The 18,011-nt window shown below is 41.6% G+C and overlaps 1 protein-coding gene across 2 annotated transcripts in view; it reads left to right on the plus strand.

Annotated features, from left to right (window-relative positions):
• The window catches only part of atl1 (atlastin GTPase 1), a 77,286-nt gene that overhangs the window by 18,365 nt on the left and 40,910 nt on the right, over window positions 1-18,011 (plus strand). For both annotated transcript variants that reach the window (XM_073039819.1, XM_073039820.1), the window contains exon 2: window positions 84-328. In XM_073039819.1, coding sequence (XP_072895920.1) covers window positions 84-328 — 245 coding nt within the window. The remainder of the gene's footprint in view (window positions 1-83; window positions 329-18,011) is intronic.

Here is an 18,011-nt window from a genome sequence, read left to right on the forward strand (position 1 = left end):
AGCACTCTACAGTACATTGCATGTGAGTATTAAATGGATGAATCTAAGTTGTACTTTATTAATTTTGTAAACTTTGATTGTAGGAGGATTTTCAGAGGAAAGCTTTAGCTGGACACCAGAAGATGACACTGTCCAGCAGGCTCGACCAGTTCAGATCCTTGTTGTTAATGATGATCATACGTTTGAACTGGATGAAGCGGCTCTGAACAAGATTCTTCTCTCGGAAAAGGTTAGGGATCGAGAAGTGGTAGCCTTGTCTGTCGCTGGTGCCTTCAGAAAAGGAAAATCATTTCTCATGGACTTCATGCTGAGATATATGTACAGTCAGGTAAAGTAAGAACTAAACAACCATGTAATTCTGTTGCCATTTACAGTGGGGAAAGCTGCTGCTTTTGAGATTGAATGCTTGACTCTCTATATCCATTTTTCCAAGTTCTTTACTGGGACAGCAGAATGTAGATTCTCTAATTCATTCTCATCTCTTGGAGAATGAGGTAAGATTTCTTCTATGAAACTGAAGTGCATTGCCAAATGTGTTCATACACCGTAATTCATTTCCCACAAGAAGTGACCAAAGGTTTAGCTGAAGAATGATGACAGATGTAAGAAATTTAATCAAACTTAAAAAAAACTAGAGGAAATCCAGAAATACAAAGCTTGTATATTTGAAGGCAGAACAAAAAAAATGGCACTGAAGTGCTCCTTAATTTTTATGCATCAAGACCCAAGAATCTTAACTATGAAAAAAATGCAAACCATTTTACTAACAAATTCCTGAGTCCAATGAGTGTCTGAAGCAGAAGTCTTTCATCTCACTTATATGTACTTTAAATAGGTCAATGACATAATGCTGCTCAAATTCCTTTCCCTACACATAATGATTTTAAAAAATGTTACAGTTTGTGATCTTCTTGGCCAAGAAGGTGTGTTGTTCTGGTTTGAATTATCCATAAAGCTCAGACTCTTACCTGGAAGCAGTGACTTGCCATGGTATGCTTTTACAGTTAGTGGCAGCTGTCTCGAACCTTGCTCAAGTTCTCCTCCTCCATGTCAGAATTTCCACAATGAGTGTCAATATGTTATTTTGCTGTAGGAAGCACCACAGACATGGATATCACCTATAATGCACTTCCATTTGGATCACTGGTTTGGAGTTAGAAGAAGTTATTTTGCCTGATCATATTTTCCCATGTCAGTTTCACAGCACCCAATTTGTAATTGTAGTCTGCACCGGACAAAAAAATGGGATCTTGTAACTTCCTGCCACATCATTAGGTGCCACAATTCTTTTGCTGCATCAGCTATTTTAAAATGCATTATTTCTTGAAAGAGTTATACGGAAAAGTTGCTCATTTAGAGCAAGTAGAGTGAGTGGGCTCATATGGCAAGTTAATGGGGGCCAGAGGAGATAGAATGCAACCAACAGGTATTCTTGCTGTTTTAATCCTTGAATGGATTTATTTATTTCTGCATTCCATTGGCATTGTCATCATTTAGCTTTGGAGTGCAATTCCATAGCAAGCAAAACTTAGAAATGTTACACTGGGAAAAGATAGCAGCAGTTGCATGCAGATAAACTTCTACCAGTCCACAATAAATTCTGGTTGTTTTTCGTATAGGCAGCCATAGTGTAGGCTGCAATTACAGAGGAAGAAAAACACGTTGCCAAAATCATGTATTTTTTTATTCACTTCAAATTAGAAGTGGGTGTAACTTGAGCACAAGCTTCTCATTGTCCGGGACATGATTTTCTGAAGTTGTAACTGTCTGGATTTTAGACATTTTGTACACAAGATATCGTAGGGACAGAAATGTGGGCAGAGGGGGTGGGGTGGCACTGTTGGGTGAGGAATGAGATTCAGTCCTTTGCAAGGGGGGACATAGGATCAGGAGAAGTAGAGTCTGTGTGGATAGAACTGAGGAACAGTAAAGGCAAAAGGACCCAAATGGGTGTTGTCTACAGGCCTCCAAACAGTAGCATGGATATTGGATGCAAGTTGAATAGGGAGTTAACATTGGCATGTGGCAAAGGTAATGTCGCAGTAGTTATGGGGGATTTCAACATGCAGGTGAACTGGGAGAATCAGGTTGGTGCTGGACCGCAGGATAGGGAGCTTGTAGAGTGCCTACAGGATGCATTCTTGGAACAGCTTGTACGAGAACCGACCAGGGACAAGACTATTCTGGATTTAGTGTTATGTAATGAACAGGATTTGATAAGCGATCTTGCAGTAAAGGAGCCATTAGGAGGTAGTGATCATAATATGATAAGTTTTTATCTGCAATTTGAGAAGGATAAGGGCAGCTCGGAGGTGTCAGTGTTGCAGTTGAACAGGGGAAACTATGGAGCCATGAGGGAGGAGCTGGCCAAAGTTGACTGGACAGATAGCCGAGCAGAAAAGACAGTGGAACAGCAATGGCAGGTATTCTTGGGAATAATGCACAAGGTGCAAAATCAGTTCATCCCCCAGAGAAGGAAGGATTCAAAGGGGGGAAAGGGGCCACAGTGGTTGACAAAGGAAGTCAGAGATTGCATAGCATTAAAAAAAAGGAAGTATGACAGAGCTAAGGTGAGTGGGAGGACAGATGATTGGGAAGTTTTTAAGGAACAACAGAACTTAACTAAAAAGGCAATATGGGGAGAAAAAATTAGGTATGAACACAAGCTAGCCAGGAATATAAAGGAAGATAGCAAAAGCTTTTTTAGGTATGTGAAGAGAAAGAAGATAGTTAAGAACAATGTTGGGCCCTTGAAGAATGAATTGGGTGAAATTGTTATGGGAAACACAGAAATGGCAGAAGAATTTAATGAGTACTTTAGATCTGTTTTCACTAAGGAAGACACAAGCAATCTCCCAAATGTATGGATGGGCCAAGGACATAGGGTAACAGAGGAAATGAAACAGACTGACATTAGGAAGGAAACGGTGATGAGAAGACTGATGAGACTGAAGGCTGACAAATCCCCAGGTCCAGATGGTCTGCATCCTAGGGTACTAAAGGAGGTGGCCCTGGAAATTGCAGATGCATTGGTAATCATTTTCCAATGTTCCTTAGATTCAGGATCAGTTCCTGAGGATTGGAGAATGGCTGATGTTATTCCACTTTTTAAGAAAGGAGGGAGGGAGAAAACAGAGAACTATCGTCCTGTCAGTCTGACATCGGTGGTGGGGAAGATGCTAGAGTCCATTATTAAGGATGAAATAGTGGCATATCTAGATAGCAGTGATAGGATTGGGCCGAGCCAGCATGGATTTACCAAGGGCAAATCATGCTTGACTAATCTGTTGGAGTTTTTCGAGGATGTAACCAGGAAGTTAGACGGGGGAGATCCAGTGGATGTAGTGTACCTCGATTTTCAGAAGGCATTTGATAAGGTCCCACATAGGAGATTGGTGGGTAAAATCAAAGCTCAGGGCATCGGGGGGAAGACGTTGACATGGATAGAAGACTGGTTGGCAGATAGAAAGCAAAGGGTAGCGGTGAATGGGTGTTTCTCGGAATGGCAGGTGGTGACTAGTGGGGTGCCACAGGGCTCGGTATTGGGACCACAGCTGTTTACAATTTACGTCAACGATTTAGATGAAGGCATTGAGAATAACATCAGCAAATTTGCTGATGATACTAAGCTGGGTGGCAGTGTGACATGTGATGAGGATGTTAGGAGAATTCAGGGTGACTTGGATAGGCTGGGTGAGTGGGCAGATACTTGGCAGATGACATTTAATGTGAATAAGTGTGAGGTTATCCACTTTGGGAGTAAGAACAGGAAGGCAGATTATTATCTGAACGGTGTAGAGTTAGGTAAGGGAGAAATACAAAGAGATCTAGGAGTCCTTGTTCATCAGTCACTGAAGGTGAATGAGCAAGTGCAGCAGGCAGTGAAGAAGGCTAATGGAATGTTGGCCTTTATTACAAAGGGAATTGAGTACCAGAGCAAGGAAATCCTCTTGCATTTGTACAGGGCCCTGGTGAGACCACACCTGGAGTATTGTGTACAGTTTTGGTCTCCAGGGTTAAGGAAGGACATCCTGGCTGTAGAGGAAGTGCAGCGTAGATTCACGAGGTTAATTCCTGGGATGTCCGGACTGTCTTGCGCAGAGAGGTTAGAGAGACTGGGCTTGTACACGCTGGAATTAAGGAGATTGAGAGGGGATCTGATTGAAACATATAAGATTATTAAGGGATTGGACAAGATAGAGGCAGGAAATATGTTCCAGATGCTGGGAGAGTCCAGTACCAGAGGGCATGGTTTGAGAATAAGGGGTAGGTCGTTTAGGACAGAGTTAAGGAAAAACTTCTTCTCCCAGAGAGTTGTGAGGGTCTGGAATGCACTGCCTCGGAAGGTAGTGGAGGCCAATTCTCTGGATGCTTTCAAGAAGGAGCTGGATAGGTATCTTATGGATAGGGGAATCAAGGGATATGGGGACAAGGCAGGAACCAGGTATTGATAGTAGATGATCAGCCATGATCTCAAAATGGCGGTGCAGGCTCGAAGGGCCGAATGGTCTACTTCTGCACCTATTGTTTATATCTGAATATATACAAGATAAAGCCAGTGATGAGAAAATAAATACCATACGTTAGGATCCCATTTAAAATATGTGAGTTCTTTCACTGAAGTTGTAACTTTGTTCTTGAGTTCTTTTACTTATTATTCAGTCAGTAAATTAATCTAGATCCTAAATAAATGTTTTGTTTTTATTAATTTATGCTTATGCGTGTCTTCTAGTCTCATTTTTAAAATTTTCATTAAAGTAAAACCCTAGATTTACTTTGATAAACTGTGAAGCAATTTTTTTCAGTCTATGAATCTTGAGGTTCTTTCACCATTGCTGATAACTCAGCAGCCATAATCAGGGTTACGACCTGCTACATGCTCCATTTTTTTGTTTCTGTCTTAGATGACCATTGCAAAGCCTTAGCATTGCTTGTGAAGGCTAGTATTTTACTATCCTGGCCTTGTAGCAGAATATTATGTTAAATTCTTTTCACTGGAATTAATTCAACAGATTGGCCAATAAAATCTGCCTTTCCACAGCTCCTTTTAGTTCTCTTGACTCAATTTATTTGTGAGTTTGTCACCCATGTTTCAATTTTATTTGCAGCAGAGTTGCAGAATCTCATAGCCCAGAAGGATAAAAGCATCATATGCCAATTCTCTGAAAAAAATTCTTTTCTGTGCACTTTTTCTTAGCTTTTCCTTTTTTCAAAGTTTTTCATATTTCACTTTTTTTAAAAGCTCCAATTTACTTCTTTTTCACTGCTGTTTCTTCTAAAGTTTTCCCCGGTATGTGTAAACAAAAAAAACCTAATTTTTAAACCTCTCTTCATTGTTTTGGTGTAAATCTTAATTAGTTCTTTTTGGTTATTGAGCCATAATTAGTGATAATACTTAAAGGTTTACCCTATCAAAATCACTAGTTGGGAACACCTTTGTCTAATGTCTGAAATTTCTGGTTCTAATAAAAATGCACCAGTTTCTTTTGTCTTGACTCATAGTTGAAGACTGTCTTCCTTGTGAATCTGTTTTGGAACTGTTGTGTAGGTTTGACTGTTTGTAAATTGTCTAAATTTGATTAAAACTATCATCGATTGGGGGGGGGGGGGCAACTGTTCATCGAACAAAGTACCTTTGTTACCTTCACTGGTCAGTTGACAACTATGTTTTATTCCTGGGGTACTTCCTGTTTAACTACTCCCTGCTTCAATTTGCAAATGAAGTTTCATTTGGAAAATACCATTGCTAATGACTATCTGTGACCATTGCGATAATATTCAGTTGCCTTGTGAAGTCATTCTGCAGCCCATCTGATAACTAAATGAGTACTTTAGAGTAAAAACACAAAATGCTGGCAGAACTCAGCAGGCCAGACAGCATCTATGGGAGGAGGTAGTGATGACATTTTGTCACGAAATGTGACGAAGTGACGTCACTACCTCCTCCCATAGATGCTGTCTGGCCTGCTGAGTTCTGCCAGCATTTTGTGTTTTTATTTATTTCCAGCATCTGCAGATTCACTCGTGAGTACTTTAGAGTGATTGATTGTGATGTGTATTTGGTGAACACTGTAATCTGCAGAGTTCCAGCAAGTGTTAACCGATAATATCATTAATATTTTTACAGCTATTCAAATGGAACTGCACAGTTCCCCTTGCTTAATTTGCTTCCTGGAAGTGATGGCAGTGGATGGGGTGGGAAGTTGATGAGATGAAGGGTAAGCGTGGTGTTGGGGGGGAGAGTGTAGAGCAGTCCCTAGACTCTTGGGTAAACTCCCTGTAGTTTTGTTGTCACAGGTTGCATTATACATTAAATCCTTGTGGGAAATCATCTAACTTGCGTTTCATTTTTAGGTCATAGTGATTGTTTTAATACTCATTGTACTATTTCCGAAAATATCAAAAGCACATTGGGGATATAACTCCCAATTAACCTTGTATTTCACTATATGCTATACTAAGAAAATCTGGTCTCGGGATGAGAGAATCCAGGTAGAAATAGTTATTTTTCATTCTTTTTTGACTTAGAATTGTTCGATTTCAGTGTACAGGATTATTTTTTTAAATTATGCATTAAAATAGAAGAAATAAGAGTAGGTCTCATCCACTAAGTCTCTGGAGCCTGCTCCACCACACAATAAAGTCATAGCTGATCTGATTTTGGCCTCGCCTCTCTTCCCTGTCTCTTACCAATAATCCTTTATTCTCCCGTTATGTAGGCTTGAATTACATTAGAAAGGAAACCATTTGACAATACTATTCCCCCCCCACCCACACACACATCAAATTAGAAGAGAGTGTAACTTGAGCAAAGTTATAAATAACCTAAAAATCAGTCTTCCTTAGACTTAAACCTATTTAATAAACAGACTCACAGCTCTTTGGACTAGGAAATTCCAAGGTTTACAATTCTGAGAGGAGAACTTGCCTCTCATCTCCATTCTAAATGGGCAGCCTTCTTACTTTGAAACTACAGCCCCAATACTACAATGCCCCATGTAGGGATCATCTTCTGAACTTCCACTCTGTCAAACCTCAGACTTTTATGTTTGACACCTTTCACTTTTAACATCTGTAGGTCTAACCTGTTTCATCATTTGTTCCTCTTAAGCCAACTTCCTCAATCAAAGAATTACTCTAGTTTTCCTTCTTGGAGCTGCTTCTAAAACAAGTTCGTCCTTCCCTTGCAAAACACAGAAAATGCTGGAGGAACTCAGCAGGCAAGGCAGAATCTATAGAATAAAGTACAGACAACTTTTTTCTATAGATACTGCCTGGCCTGCTGAGTTCCTACAGCATGTTGTGTGTGTTGCTTGGATTTCTAGCATCTGCAGATTTTCTCCTGTTTATGATATCCTTTCCTTGGGTGGTTCCTTAAGGGTTCAGCATGATTTATTTCTACTTTCCACATAGTCCTATATAGGATCTGTGGGCTGTCACAGGTAGAGAAGGTGCTGGTAGATGACTAGATTGACTGAATAATTGTAGGCTGTTACTGTTTATGCTTGACATCTACACAATCCCATTGGAGAGAGATTCAAAGTGGTCAGCCTTCTTGCATATTCCTCTGCCTGTTTGAGGTATTCCATTTTCTTTCCAAGGATATTTTGGGAACATTCATGAACTCTTATTTTTTTCCTCTCTGTCTCCAGAAATCATTTTGGTGCAACAAATCTCAGTTTAGGTTGCTTTCTTCAGTAGTGTGACCTGTTCACTGAAGATGGTTGCACATGATCAGAACTTTGGGGTTGGGGTTTTTGACATTGGTGAGGAAGCTGGTTTTGCAGATGCTGTATAGCTGTATTGGCTCCAGTTCCCCAATCCGTTGCTTTCAATAAGTCGTCCATGTCTCTAAATCAAGCAGGGATCCCAGTTTCTGACTAGTCCAAGAGCAAAGGCATGGTCTGAGTTTGAAGTCTTGGTCATCAACACTTCTCTTTTGCAGATGGCTAAAGGCCATCTTGGCAGATTGGTAATGGTGCATCCATTATCCAAATAGGATGTGATCCATCAATGATCCTGATTGTTGGGAGGTGATGCTATGTGGTGCACCGGACAAGTATGGTATCTTTGTTTACGAGATGTTTAAAACCAGCCCCCTTCTCTCACAAACTTGAGAAATTGAAAATGGTTGGAGCCTGGTCTCAATGAGTGTGCAGGCCGTAGCCAGCTGCATATTAGAAGTTGATGAATGAAGATGGGCATTCTTTTTTCAAGAACTATCATGATAAAGGTCGAAGGATTTTTTGCTCATCTTATAGATTGACTCTGCCTCATCAAGGAGATTGTTTGAGGTAAGCTGGGACATTTCAATAAGTGAGAGATTCTGTATGACAACACTGTTCTGCTGATGATGTCTATAAACAGAATGAGGCTGTGGTGGATCCATTAGCTAGCAACATGGCCCATAATAATAAAACTATAATTTACAATAAATATATAAGAAAGAAAACGATTTTGAATAAGTAATGCAAAAAAGAGGGAAAATATGAAGGAAGTGTTCATGGATTCATTGTCTATTCAGAAATCTGATGGCGGAGGGGAAGAAGCTGTTCCTGAAATGTTGAGTGTGTATCTTCAGACGCCTGTACCTCCTCCTTGATGGTAGCAATTAGAAGAGGGCATGTACTGGGTGATGGGGGTCCTTAATGAAGGATTCCGCCTTTTTAGGCATCGCCTTTTGAAGGTATCCTCTCTGGGAAGGGTAGTACCCATGATGGAGCTGGCTGAGTTTACAACTTTCTGCAACTTTTTATCATCTTCTGCAATGGTCCCAATATACTAGGTGGTGACGAAACCGGTAGAGTGCTTCTCCGCAGTACATCTGTAGAGGTTTATGAGTGTCTTTGACTACCGAGATCCTACAAACTCCTAATGTAATATAGCCACTGTTGTGCCTTTGTAATTTCATCAATATGTTGGGCCCAGGATAGATCCTCAGAGATGCTGACACTCAGGGACTTGAAACTGTTCGCCCTTTCCACTGCTGATCCCTCGATGAGGACTGGTGTGTGTTCTTTCAACTTCCCCTTCCTGAAGCACACAATTGATTCCTTGGTCTTACTGATACTGAGTGCAAGGTTGTGCTGTGATACCACTCAACCAGCTGATCACTCCTGTATGCCTCCTCCTCACCGTCTGAAATTCTGCCAACAAACATTGTGCCATCACCAAATTTATAGGTGCTGTGCCACGCAGTCATGATGGTAGAAAGTAGAGCAGAGGGCAAATCACACATCTTTGAGGTACACCAGTGTTGATTGTCAGCGAAAGGGGAGATGTTATTTCTGATCCGCACAGATTGTGGTCTCCCGGAGAGGAAGTCAATGATCTAGTTACAGAAGGAAGTACACAAGCCCAGGCCAGATTTTGTTGATTAGAACTGAGGGTATGATTGTGCAGCTATTACTATTGTGCAGATGATCCAAGGCTGAGTGGAGAACCAGTGAGATTGCATCTGCTGTAGACCTTTTATGGTGACAGACAAATTGTAGTGAGTCCAGGTGTTTGCTTAGGCAGGAGTTGATTATAGTCATGACCAAGCTCTCAAAATACTTAATCACAGTAGAAGTGAGTGCCAATAGGCAATAGTGATTGAGGCAGGTCACCCTCCTCTTCATGGGCATTGGTATGATCTTCACCCTTTTGAAGCAGGTGGGAACCTTCGACTGTAGCAGTGGGAAATTGAAAATGTCCTTGAACATTCCTGTCAATTGGTTGGTGCAGGTTTTCAGAACCCTACTAGGTACACCATGCCTTGCACCCTCTTGAAGGATGTTCTGACGTCAGCCTCCGAGACAGCAGTCACAGGGTCACTGGATGCTGCAGGAATTCTCACAAGTGTAATTTTATTCTCCCTTTCAAAGCATGCATAAAAGGCATTGAGCTCATCTGGGAGTGAAGCATCACTGCCATTCATGATGTTAGGTTTCATTTTATAGGAAGTTATGGCCTGCAAACCCTGCCAGAGCTGATGTGCATCCGATTTCATCTCCAACCTCAATTGGAATTGTTTTCTCATTCTTAAAATAGCCTTCCATTGGTCATCCTGGACTTCTTGTGTAGTCTGGATCAACACTCTTGATTGCCACAGATCAGGCCCTCAGTAGACTACGAATCTCCTGGTTTATCCACGGGTTTTGGTTTTGGTATGTCCATTATGTTCTTGAAGGCACACATTCATCCACACAGGTCTTGATAAAGTTGGTGACAATTGTAACATGGTCGTTCAGATTCGAAGATAAATCCCTGAATATTATCCAGTCCACTGGCTCAAAGCAGTCCTGTAATCATTCCTCCACCTCCCTTGATCATACCTTCTTGGTCCTCACCACTGGTGCTGTGGTCTTTATTCTCTGCCTATATACTGGGAGTAGAAGTACAGCCAGATGATCAGACTTTCCAAAGTGTGGGCGTGGGATGGCACGGTAAGCATTCTTGATGGTGGTATAACAGTGGCCAAGTGGGTTGGCTCTTTAGGTTCCACAAGTGACATGTGGACAGTAGATGTTCAGAGACTTCTTCAAGCGGGACTGGTTGAAATCACTTGCAATGATAGGGAAGGCATCAGAGAGCACAGTGCTTTGCTCATCTCCTCCAGTGCCTGCCTGACGTTGGCCTCACGTGGAATATACCACCTCCCCCACCAGGAAGATGGCGGAAAACTCCCTCAGCAGATAAAGTGGATGACATTTGACCACTAGAATCTGGTCAAGATGGCACCAGAAAACAATGATTCTTTGGGCAACATCTTCCAGATAGTCAGCGATTTCAGCTTTTCTACATCTTCTCTTTATTCTTTTTATCTTAATTTTGTTTTTGAAACTGTCGGAGCCTGTGGCTTATAGTCTGTAGTTCGATTGAGTGAGCTGGCGCACTGCTGTCCGTGAGAAAACTCCAGGAGAGTCACACAAGCTGCCATGAGGGGAAGCTCAGAGACGAGAAGAAGGGCCATGATCGACTCCGATTAAACTGTTGAGGAAGATTGAAGCATCGAGGCAAATGCAGAGGAGAGCGAATGGTTCTCAACAGGACTGCTGTCATTGCCCTTGGAGGGGCTGCTGGGTCTCGAGGCTCTTGGAGATGTCATCAAAATTCTGAGATTCATGGATTGGACTGTAGTTCAAACTACTGGCCTTTTTCAGTTCTGTTTTTTTCATGTTCTCACGCATTCTTTCTCGTTGCCGACTGGTGGGCTGGGGGTTGGGGTTTGATGTTCTTGCTGTTGTTTCTTCATTTGGGTGATCTGTTAGTTTTTGTGCGAGGGAGGGGTTGGAGGCTTTGGGGTTTGAGTTTTTGTTTTCATGTGGGAAGATTACAGCTAGAGGGCACGGGGAGGATTGATGTCTTTCTTTCAACTACTTCTATGGTTTTCTGTATTTTATGGCTATCTGGAGAAGAGAAATCTCAGCGTTATATTCTGCATACATACTTTGATAAGAAAATGTACTTTTGAGATGCTCCAGATCAGGTGAGCACGTCTGTGCACTATGATGAGTTAATCATAAAGCACACTCCACCTCCTCTGCCTTTAAAAGACGGAGCTGCTCTGTTTATGCAGAAATTTTTGAAGCTGTCGAGGTGCAGCTCTGCATCTGAAATGGCAGGGGTTAGCCATGCTTCCATGAAGCAAAGTACACAGCAGTCCCTGATGTCCCTCTGGTACTGCCGTCTTGCTCCAAGGTCTTCATTTTTATTTTCTGGAAGTGTATATTCACCAGCAGGATAGTCAGAAGTGGAAGTAAAAAGCCTCCACATTTCAAATGAATTTGTAGACCGGCTTGGTGTCTATAGGGGAAGCAAGTCTGCCGTCTGAGGTTTGTCAATTTTGAGTATCAGTAGATTTTTTGAAAATCTTAAAACAATGCTGATTATTGAAGTACCCATGGTTGTGACAGTGGATCTCATCAGCAGTAGTCCTAAACAGGAATATTTGATTATTCCCATCGGAGCAGCATGCAAACAGGTACCACGTAATGGCACCATCTCTGGACTTCCTCGCAAAAGTGTGCTTACCACTGGGAATTGATTGCTTTACTGCCCCAGCTGTCAGCAGGGTTGGTCCAAGAGTGGACGAGAGCCATCTAATCTAAACATTGAATTGGGATTATAAATAACAAGCCTGAACAAAATTTAAAAACACTGCCAACATGCATTTAAAGGATAATGGTGTAGCCAGATCAGCTGACTTGGAGTCTGTGAAGAAGAAGTGAATGGAATGTTACTTTGGTGTCCAGAGGAATTCCACTCATTCTGTTTATAATACTGTTGAGAGTCCTGCCAGTCGTTATTTACAGTGGAATGATGCAGAGATTATTATTTTTAATATTTTTCAATTCTTCAGTAATTAGTTATTTTTCTGTTATGTACTGACCTATCAAATGACGCAGCTAATTCAAATTATGCAAATTTTCAAATGAGCGATCTTCATTTCTTTGTTCAGCAATGGATTACAGTCAGTTTGATGTTGTGGTGATTCACAGCCTCACCCGATGATCATGAGCTCATTCTCCAGGTGAAGTCATTGGCTGGCTCTGACTGGTTTTCCCCCGTCTTTTGTCTTGATACATGCAAACTAGGCAGACTTGCGTTTTGCAGAAAGCTGCACAAGAAACAACCTTTCTAACAAGCCCGCTGGCATTTTATATGTTATATTCAATGTTTCATATAAAGCTTGTGTTTAAAATTATGTTAGTGATACATCACATTTAAAAAAGATTAATAACAGTAATAGAAGAAATTGGAATAACTCATCAATCAGCGTTGTTTTTATATTCCTTATTTGATCTGAAACATTAATGGCTGCTCTTTCCCCCACCCCCACCAACAGATGCTGAGTTCCTCCAGCAGATTGTTTGTTGCCCTAGATTCCAATTTCTGCACTCTCTTGTGACCCACAGACCATTTTGTCCATTCTATACAATGTACAACATTTTCCACAACAGAATATTTCTCAGAACACACCCTTTCATAAATTGTGAAATACCTGTACTCCCTTCTTAGAATCAAGATTTTGCCTTTGGACAATTCTCTTAATTCTCTTCCAACGGCCGAGTCAGTATTAGAATCTTCCTGCTCATGATGCATTGACGAAGTTGTTCATAGTTCAGTAATTCAGCATTCAAATATTATGATGAACTTTGTGGCTGTTAACATTCCAGAGATAAAATTGAAGAGAATAAAAACATTGAATTTGTCATCTAGTTAAAATTTATTACCATGTTGTGCTATTATCAATTGGAATTTTTTTGTTTCTAATTTTGCCTCTTAGTCTCCTGCTGAGCTTTTTTTCCGAAAAAATGTGATAAAGCTTATCTGCTTTCTTCTTCTTAGACTCCCAAGCACTCTGGGTTTGGAGAGTAGAGGGAAATGTTTTGACAAATAATTGCTCTAATTGTCTATGGTTGTTCTTCAACTTACTAAGAGCCAGCTGTTTAAAATCAGTCCAGATCTTGTTTTTGTTTGAACAACTTCTACATGCCAAAACATGTGTGGGTATAATTGTCCTTTCAACATAAAGTTAATTAGTATGGATTTGTTATGTTTTCTCTTTGGCTGGTCTAGTGGGTTTATTTGTTAAATTAATATTGTATTAGAATCATAGAAAAGTACAGCATAGGAACAGGCCCTTCAGCCCATCTAGTCTATGCCGAACCATTTAAACTGCCTAGTCCTATTGACCTGCACCAGGACCATAGTTCTCTAAAACACTACCATCCATGTACCTATCCAAACTTTTCTTAAATGTTGAGATCGAGCTTGCATGCACCACTTGTGCTGGCAATTTATTCCACCATCTTGTATACCTCTATCAAATCTCTCAATCTTCTGTGTTCCAAGGAATACAGTCCTGACCTATTCAATCTTTCCTTATAACTCGGGTCCTTCAGACCTGACAACATCCTTGAAAATATTCTCTGTACTCTTTCAAACTTATTTACATCCATTTTTCTAGCTGGCCCAGATTCTGCTGCAAGTCATAATAGCCTTCCTCACTGTCCACTACAGCCCCAACCTTGGTGTCTTGTCAGGCCCTGGGGATTTCCATCAGGATGGCAAACACCTCCTCTTCTGCTAGGGTCCATGAAGTCAATGTCACTTTGCTTCACTTCCCTGGTCTCTGTGTCTGCTTCCTGAGTAAATACAGTATACAGTTGCAAAAAATTTATTTTAGAGCTCCCCTATCTCTTTGGCTCCACACATGGATTACCATTCTGATCTTCCACAGGACCAATTTTGTCCCTTGCAATCTTTTTGTTCTTAAATTTTCTGTAGAATTCCTTAGGATTCTCCTTCACCTTGTCTGCCGTTGCAACCTCGTGCCTTCTTTTAGCCCTCCTGATTTCGTTCTTAAGTGTTCTCTTGCATTTCTTGTACTCTAAACACCTCATTTGTTCCTGCCTGCCTATACCTGCTATGCACCTCCTTTTTTTTCTTAACCAGGGCCTCAATATCTCCTGAAAACCAGGGTTCCTTATGCCTGTTATCTTTACCTTTTATTCCGACAGGCACATACAAGCTTTGAACTCTCAAAATTTCACTTTTGAAGACCTCCCACTTACTGAGTACACTTCTGCCAGAAAACAGCTTGCCTCAATCTACACGTGCCAGATTGTTTCTGATACCATCAAGATTGGACTTGCCCGCGAACCAGACCTATCTTTTTGCATTATTTACTTTGAAACTAACGGTATTGTGATCACTTGAAGCAAAACTTCTGTCACCTGTCCTGTCTCATTCCCTAATAGCAGATCAAGTATTACCCACTCTTTTGTTGGGACATCTGCATAGTGAGTAAGGAAACTTTCCTGAACATATTTGTCAGATTCTATCCCATCTAGTCCTTTTACAGCACGCGAGTCCCAGTCAATGTGGACATTTAAAGTCACCTACTATAACAACCTTATGTTTCTTGCAAAAGTCTGCAATCTCTCTGCATATTTGTTCCTCTAAAACCCTTGGGCCATTGGGTGGTCTGTAATATAACTCAATTAATGTAGTCATACCTTTCTTATTTCCCAGTTCCACCCATAGCACCTCACTAGACAAGTTTTCCAGTCTTTCCTGACTGAGCACGGCTGTGACGTTTCCCTGACTAGCAACACCACCCCCCGCCTTTAATCCCTCCCACTCTGTCACATCTAAAACAACAGAGCCCCAGAATATTGAGCTGCCAGTTGTGCCCTTTCTGCAAACAAGTCTCACTAATGGTTACAATATCATAATTCCAGGTATTGATCCATGCCCTGAGCTCATCTGCCTTTCCTATGACGTTTCTTTCTTTGAAATATACGGAGCTTAGGACATTAGTTGCACCATGCTCAACTTTTTGATTCCTGAATTTGTCTGAGGTCTTAACATCTGTCTCCACATCATTTCTACTATCTGTTCAGGTGCTCTGGCTCCCATTCCCCTGCAACTCTAGTTTAAACCCCAAGCGCAGCATTAACAATTCCCGTTAGGATATTAGTCCCCTCCAGTTCAGGAGCGTCCCTTATGTACAGGCTCCTCCTTCCCTGGAAGGGAGCCCAATGATCCAAAGATCTGATACCCTCCCTCCTACAGTAACTCCTTAGCCACGTGTTTAACTGTATGATCTTTCTAGTTCTGGCCTTTGAAATCACAACCCTGGCGGTCCTGCCCATTAACTCAGCGCCTAATTCCCTGAACTCACTTTGAGAACCTTGTCACTCTTCCTACCTCCAGTATTTCATTGGTACCCGCACTGATCAGGACCTCTGGCTGTTCACCCTGCCCCTTAAGAATGCTGAGCACTCAATCCGAGGTGTCCCGGACCCTGGTACCATCTGGGAATCTCGTTCCTGTTTCCCCTAGCTAACAAATCCCCCATCACCACAGCTCGCCTCTTCTCTCACTTCCCTTCAGAGTTGCAAAGACCTGACCACTGTGACTCTCCTCTGCTCGGTCACCCCGCCCCAGCAGTATCCATAGTGGTCTCTCTCTCTGGCTGTCCATCCCATAGGATGATGATGGTTCCTTTCAGTCAGTCGGTGGGGTTTGATATGTGTGTCCTGGAGTGGCTGTACAGGCCGATCCTTGACAGGCACTGCTTGCCACATACTTGACAGGTGAGGCCTGGAGGGGCAGCAGGGGCAAAAGCCCTATTGTGGCATTTCCTGTGCCTTTCCTCTGTTGCCTCTATGAGCTTGTTCTCAGCAGCATCCACACCTTTTCTGATGGCGTCCCTTCACTCTGAGCGACCTTGAGCTAGATCCTCCCGTGTTGATGGGGCAATGTCAGCTTTCTTGAGGTTCCTGTGCAGAACTCGTTTTCTGGTACCACTGGACAGTTGACCGTACAAGATATCCTTGGGCAGTCTTCTGTCAGGCATTCTGACAACATGTCCCACCCAGCGCAGTTGGGCCGACATCAACAAGGTTGAAACTGCTGGCATTCCGGCTCGACAGAGGACATTGGTATTGGAGACCTTGTCTCGCCAGGTGATCTTCATCAGAGAACGTAGGTGACACTGCTGCATTTGGTCAATAGTGGTATACCTGTTGTTGAGGGGGATAGCCACAGGGGTAATTTGCACTGGCTGTTTAACCCCTTTCCTCCTCCTGACCCTCACCCAGTCTCCTGTGTCCTGCACCTTGGGTGTATCTACCACTGTGTATGTCTTATCTATCACTCAATACATTGAGTTCCATTTTCCTTATTAATTCCTATAAACCCTTCAACTTCTGTAGATTTAAAAATATTTTTTGTACTTTTCCACTAGCTTTTGGGCACTTTATGTTTCATTGTTTCTTCTCATGTTGAAGAAAATAACAAGGAAATTATAAAATTTTAAGTATGGTGAGTTCTCCGTTTGTATCATTTTGGTTGTAGTTTTTTCTGAACGACAGCATTTAGCTTGTCTCTAATCTGAATCAGGAGAGAAGAGTCACTATCCTTATCTAGTCTGGCCTACGTGTTGTTCCAGACTCAGCAGAGTATGGCTAACTTTGATCTCCTGCAGAGGTGACCTGGCTCAGCAGCGATTGTGAAAAATGAATCAATAATGTAGTTGTTTATCAGGTAGAAAAACAGCATCCAATCTGCAGGCAACAAAGCTCCACAGACAGAATGTTTGTCATGACCCTAATGTTGTTGCTTTCACCTTGACAGGCAGCAAAAGCCTCATTTTTAATATCTTATTGGAATATACTTCCAGCATGATACTTTCTTGCCGCAGTGTAGGTTTTGAAATGAAGTTTGTCCCTGCAGTCGTGTGTCTCAGAGGCAAGAGCCAAGATTACTGTCACCAGTGTCAGACCTGCACCTCTGCTGTTCTTTCTGGCATTTCATGTTTATTATGGGCAACGGGGAACTGGCACCCATTGTGTTAAAAGAATAGTAGCAGAAGGAAGTGGGGAATAGAACAAGAACTGACCAACTCAGGAAAAGCCAAACAAAAATGACAAATTTTGTCATCTGCTTTGTGAGTATCGCACTCTATTTTCTTTAATGTTTGTACACTGGGTTGCTCTCATTCTGGACTAGATGGACTTTCATTTTCGTTTGTCTGTCTTTGTGTGTCATTTTTTAATTGATTCTGTTTTATTTCTTTGTATCTACTCTGAATGCCTGCAAGAAAATGAATCCCGGCATAGTATACGGTGACATATACGTCCTTTGATAATAAATTTGCTTTGAACTTTAAACTTTGAGACAGGATCCTGATTTGCAGAGTTAACAAGGAAGAATGTTTCAGGTTTAACTGGTCTGCCTGTTTTTTTGATGCAACAGTGCCATCAAGTCAGATTTTTCTGGAACGCAGGAGTTAAGAATCACTGTTGATGCATGTATTGTCAGATGTATACCCTGTAATAACATTCTTCACTTACTTCCTGCTCTGTTGCCAGGTGAGATTCTGAGCACACAAGAAAGATAATTTTAGAACTCCATTTTTTTGCACCCTCTTTACATTTTGCTGTTTCCTTTCTCTTGAAGTTGTGAAACAAACTTGGTGGCAAATGTTTCTGGAGATATTCCAGACAATTATGTAT

This window comes from Hemitrygon akajei, chromosome 3, assembly GCF_048418815.1.
Source record: "Hemitrygon akajei chromosome 3, sHemAka1.3, whole genome shotgun sequence".
Taxonomy (NCBI): Eukaryota; Metazoa; Chordata; class Chondrichthyes; order Myliobatiformes; family Dasyatidae; genus Hemitrygon; species Hemitrygon akajei.